Source organism: Cynocephalus volans, chromosome 2 (genome assembly GCF_027409185.1).
Source record: "Cynocephalus volans isolate mCynVol1 chromosome 2, mCynVol1.pri, whole genome shotgun sequence".
NCBI classification, from domain to species: domain Eukaryota; kingdom Metazoa; phylum Chordata; class Mammalia; order Dermoptera; family Cynocephalidae; genus Cynocephalus; species Cynocephalus volans.
The window spans coordinates 35,522,597-35,528,596 of NC_084461.1; the positions used below are offsets into that span (position 1 = coordinate 35,522,597).

Genomic DNA, 6,000 nt, shown 5'->3' on the forward strand with positions numbered 1-6,000 from the left:
ATAGGGAATATTAAAATCTAACACTGAAATCTGAGAACAACTTAATTCTGATTAAATAGGTTTTTGCGGGATGACAACCCTGAGAAACTAACAAGAATTTGTATTTCTTCCATGCTCCAAATGAGAGAATAGTAAGCAGCCTGACCTCTGTCTTTATGAAGCTTACAGTGGTGTTTATAATTTTTTTTTAAAAAAGACATGTTTTTCCCAGAGAAAGGGAGAAAAATGAGGATTCTTTGGGTTTCATTTATGCTTGACTTATTGTCTCCTTGATATACTGTGTTGTGATATCCTATGTTTTAAGAGAGGCAGCCCAGCATGGGGTGGGGTTGGGGACACAGTCTATGGAATCAGAGCGACATGGAGATCAACCCTGGCCCTGCTTAGTCATGTTAGGGCTTTAGGCAAGTTTCCTAACCTCTCTGAGCTCTAGTTTCTTCATAGAATTCCTATTTCACAGCTTGGGAGAAATAAGTAGGGTAATGTATATCTGATATATAACAAGTCTTCCATACATGATATTTTTAATGGTTAAAATATTGGACAAAGATGATAAAAGATGAAGGGTACATCTGGGGAAGATGTTTTTAAAAATTGGATGTGAACCTGGAAAGGAAGAAATGAGGTAGAAGGCTAAGAAAATAGTATTATAGTTTTGAAAACCTACAGACTTATTGAAGCTTCAGTTAATTGGAATACTTTCAGCTGAATTGAATAGTTTTAACTACTTCTAACAATGAAATAGTCTCTCCAGATTAAATCTCTGTATTCATTAGCAAAGCATTTCACTTTGCTGCCATCGATATCTGTTAAATCTTAGTGGATAAACATTTAATAATCTCATTTTTTTCTAAAGCATATAATCTTTTTTCCCCCATCTTATTGCAAGCAACTGAATATATTTTCTAATTATACTATGCAGCAAATAATTTATCCTGGAGCACTGGTATATAAAAATTCATGCCTAGCCAGGTGTGTTGAGGGCATGTATTTGTCAGAGTTGGAATAAAAACTCCAGTCTCAGAAAATTTTATGATCTGTAGCAGCAGCTCAGCCAGAAGCATTTTTCCTGCAAGCTACCAATCTAAGCAGCTGTGGCTGATTATGACACGTGTCAAATTGAGCAAATTTGTTTATTTCTTCCAAGCTGACGGGTAATAGGGAAGGCAGATGCACTCTGGAAACAATGACCTTGAAAAACTGCCTGTGGGATAACAGCCATCAGTCCTGGCTTTGTGGTCTTTCTCCACCTCTGGCTGAATCAGGTGCCTTTCCTAAGCCTCAGCAGGCGGCAACAACATCTGTGGGCAACTGTTATCTAATGCCACCTGGACTTTGCCTACTGCTCTCTTCTCCTTTTCTGGTGGGAAGGGGACATCTGAGAAAAGAACTTTTAGGGACTTCTGGTGGCAAACCTCTCTTCCGGAAATCATTGTTTAACTCTTTGGAATGCTTTTAAGTAAATCACTAACAAATTTACATATTACAAATACAAGTATGAAAAGTACAGTTTCATGATTCCTAGTATAAACTGTAATATAAAATGATCAAAATGGTGGGGCTGCTAATAAAATTTTAATACTAATAAAAATAATAAAATTATATAGTGCTCACTTATTTTGCTATTGTATGCCACATACTGTGTTAAGCACTTTGAACATAATCTTATTTAATCCTTATAACATGCCTGTAAAGTAGGTGGTAGTATCTTCATTTCTTTCAAATGAAAAACAGACTGAAAGAGGTAAAGCAATTTGCTTAAAGTCACGTAGCTAGTAAATACATGAATGATACTCTAAAAAAATAATAGGATCTTGATTTTTTTTCTTTTGCTACAACAGAAATTTAATTATTTTCCACCTATTTGTCTTGCTATCCAGCTATCATAGAACATGCATATGTACTTCCTAATCCTGGTATTTCTAGCATGGTTTAGAAAAACTAGCAGTGGCAAGATCAAAAGTCGGCAAATCTGAGTATTAAGAAATTCTGTGTTTAGAAATAAATGCTTATTTTATGACACATACACAAGTTTATTTTCTGCAGCATTGTTTTTGACAGAATGTTTGGAAACAATACAAGTTGGTAAATTAATTAGGCTAGCTAACCATTTACCAGAATATTATGCAGCTCTGAAGAATAAACCGTGACTCCTTACCAAAATGTGGAAAGATATTCAGTATCTATTTATTTATAAACGCAAGGATCAACACATTGCATATAACATTCTATTTCTTTAGTTAAAAGCAGGGGGATTAGTATCTGTATTTATATTTGCTGTGTAAACATAAAGAAACTTTGAATGGACATGTAGGAAATGGAGAGTGGTTTCTGTGGGGCAGGGGGGCTACAAAGACCGGCAAATGGCAGACAAGGACTAAAGGTGACTTTTCACCGTATACCATTTTATACTTGCTGTTTTTGGAGCCCTAGAATGTAATCTCTGTTTAAAAAATAAAAATAAAAGCCTTCAAATGCTTTAAAAAAAAGTGAATGCTTTCATGGGGTATTATTCAGAATTTAAAGTTATGACTCAGATTGCTCAGTACTGGCATCAAGTTGAGGTCAGTTTAAATAAAGAAGGTTGAGTTTTGATTTCTGAAAGACGTGGATGAAGAGGAAACAGGGCACATTTTGGAGCATGACGTGAGGTTACTTCAAAAAGTTCATGGAAAGATTGTATTATCTTTCAACTCTATTTTTCCACAAACTTTTTGCAGTACCCTCATATATCCCACGGGATCAGAGGTTGAGGGGATTCCATTGAGGAGAGTATTTAAAATCTAAACGTGTCACGGGCACCTGGGCAGTGGGGAGGCAGATGGGGAGCGGGGAAGAGTTGTTAAGGGGAGGAGAAGGGTAAACTCTGCCTGCTCTACGGTTTTGCCCGGGTCCCTGGGAGTTTTATTGCTCAACGCTGACCTCACCAGGCCTGCAATCAGAGAGAGGACTTTGGAAGCATGTATGGAAACTCATTCAAAAGCATGACACCAGGCAACTTGTCACCAAACCTGGAAGTGGAGTGGAAACAAAGACGGAGGATGTGGAAGAAAATGCCCAAGATTTCTGCTGAACATTGGAACCATTTCCTTGGCACGAATTCACAGCCATAAAATACAGGTCATGACAGTTAATTTTTTTAATATGAGGTACAGAAGAAATAAGAAAGGAAAAAAGGGACCTTCAAGAAGTTACAGAAAATTACAGTTCTGAATTAGCTTTTTTTAAAAAGGGGCTGGCCAGGACAGAAATCAAACCCTGGACCTCGATGTTAGCAGCACCATGCTCTAACCAACTGAGATAAGTGGCCAGCCCCACAGTTCTGAATTATGAACTAGTATTGAGACAAGATGACAGCTGAGGCAATACCAGTGTAACATGGTAGAATCTTTCTAGAAAATGATCGTGGGGTCATTCCAAATTTGCTTTCTACATGATAGAGTTAATGGAGGACTTGACCACTAATCTGTTTATCAACAAGGAGAATACTGATCTCAAGAAGATGACATATTGCAAGATGCTTCTATAGTGCAAAAATGAAAATCTTTAGGCCTAGAATTAATTAGAGCATAATTCTGTGAGGAGAAAAATATGACTAATAGTGGTGTAGCCACTTGCAAGCATCCCATTCCCCCCCTTACAATAAACAACAGTTGTACACCATTTGCCTAAAATATTAATCCTCTCAGGCACGAGTGAGGTTTTCTTATCATTATGCAAGGTTACAGATCTTTACCAGGTCATTCAATATCAAGTTATACTATGTGACATCTCCAGTAGAAAATTAAACTACCCAGAGGAAGAATATTGTAACCCTTTGTGTGGATTAGTTTCCTAGTTATGCACCACTTTATGAATCAGAAAAGTTCAGAAAACTTTATACTGAGAAATAGAAAACAGCTAAAACATGAAACAAAGTTTCGTGAGTCCTCTTCCTCTCATTTCAATACTGGCCGTAGGAAACATAATGAATTTATGGATATTTGAAATCATTTGGAGGGTTTCTCAATCTCTGCTCTATTTATTGACATCTTGATCTGAATAATTCTCTGTAGTGGGGGGCTGTCCTGTGCACTGTGATGATGTTTAACAGCATCCCTGACCACTACCCACTAGATGCTAGAAGGACCCTCCGGTTTTGACAATCAAAGACGCCCCTAGACATTGCCCAATGTCCCCGGGGGGTTAAAATTGCCCCTGTTTGAGACCTACTGACTTAGAGGTTTGCCTACTTTTCTAACTCCTGATGGTAATAGGTAGGAGAAACATACCTCATTCAACAGAAATGACACCCAACTAAGGAAGTAAATGCAAGTGTTATCATTATGCAAAACCACTTATCAAATTGATGTATTCCCTTCCCTACCATACACACAAAAAACCCTAGTTCGCCAAGGCATTTTCTCATAGAATGCCTGTGCAGAACTAAGACTTCCTACTGCCTTAGACTTCCCCCACAAAAGACAAAAAAAAAAAGCCAAAGAGAATTCATCACACAAAAGTATTAGTTATCGTACAGAACTTTCCCTGGAATCTAAAACACCCTCTGCTATGGAACAAACCATAGTGAATAGCAAAGGAGAAAAGAACTCACTGTTTCCAGAAGTGTTTTTTCGGAATTTTGTCAGGTCAACGTGTGGTGGTCTGCTGGGTTTTGGTGGAGGTGGACCCAGGGTAAACAAGGGGGGCAATGGCTTCTGCTTTGGCATGGCTGCATTGTTGTCTACCTTTTCCTTCTCTTGACCTTGTCCCCATGGCCCCCCCACAGTCAGCTTAGAAGGTTCCTTAGGGAACTTGGCAAGAGGAGCCCCAGAGGCCAACTCCTCCTGGTTCATTTTGTTCAGGAAGATGTTCTTAGCAGCATCTATCTTCCTGTCTTTCTTTTCTTCACCATTTTTGGAGAGGCCTGGGCTGCCTCTGTTCACAGCAGGTTTCAGCACCACTCCAGGAAAAGGCGAAATAGATGTGTTACCTCCATGGTCCTTATTTTCTGGGTTTTCCCTTGCTAGATTTAAAGGGCTGCTTTTGGACCTGGCTCCTAGGGGAGTTGGGGATCCTTTCTGTGGAGTCACGTTCTTAGCGGGACTCTCGTCTTCATGGGAGTCCTCCGTACTCAGGGATGGCTTCTGGCCAAAGGTGGGTCTGGGGAAGAGGGGCTTGGGGTCATGATCTTGTGAGGCTGATACAAGCTTGCCTTTGACTCCAGCCAACTTTGGGAACACTTGCTTCTGTTCATTTTCTGGGGGTGGAGGAGTAGGCCCAGGCTTTGGGCCTGGTGGCTTTAAGTCACAGTCTTGGTTTACACTGTGAAGTGATGGCTTATTCCCAGGAGGCCGGGGAAACACAGGTTTAGGATCTTCTTTGGGCAAGATGATGGGCTTGGGGCCTACAGGTTTCAGAAATCCCACTTTCACCTCAGGGTCTCTGGTGGCCGTATTTGTTGGTGTTCCAAATCTTTGGCCCACTCCAGTAGACTTCAGAAAGGGGGGGTTAGGCTCCTTGTCAGGTTTTTCCTCAGAAGTTTTCACCCCCACAGGTGGCTTTGGGAACCCAAACTTAGGTACGTTGCTGGGTCCGGAAGGAGGGCTGGAATTTCCTTGGTTGTTGAATAAGTTCTTTTTTGCTTGTATTCCTGAGGGTAAATTTTGCCCTGCAACTTTGAAGGGTCGGCTGTTGACGGAAATCTCCTCTGTTGGGTTGCCCCCTGTGTTAAACTTCGCCATGAGGGACTTCACATCTGCTTTTCTATCCTACAAGCATAGGGAACAAAAACTGACTGAGAGCCAGAAGTCTTAATTGCACAGTTTAAAATACTGTACCTTAAAGGGCTTCCTGGTTTGAGGCCCACGCGTTGCTGATTGGTTAGCAAGATGTCGCAACATTTATCATCTTCTACGGCAAAATAAATTGTGAGAGTTTCTTGAAGGGGAGGGCTATTGTGCAAGTCCTTTTTCTTTTAGTCATCTTAGCCTGACTTAATTCTGCTGAAGTAACAACTTA

The 6,000-nt window shown here is 40.1% G+C and overlaps 1 protein-coding gene across 1 annotated transcript in view; it reads right to left on the reverse strand.

Moving 5' to 3' along the window:
• The window catches only part of FYB1 (FYN binding protein 1), a 121,737-nt gene extending 116,014 nt beyond the window's left edge, over window positions 1–5,723 (reverse strand). Inside the window, exon 1 of the mRNA XM_063087549.1 lies at window positions 4,595–5,723. Coding sequence (XP_062943619.1) covers window positions 4,595–5,723 — 1,129 coding nt within the window. The remainder of the gene's footprint in view (window positions 1–4,594) is intronic.
• Window positions 5,724–6,000: the final 277 nt, after the last annotated feature.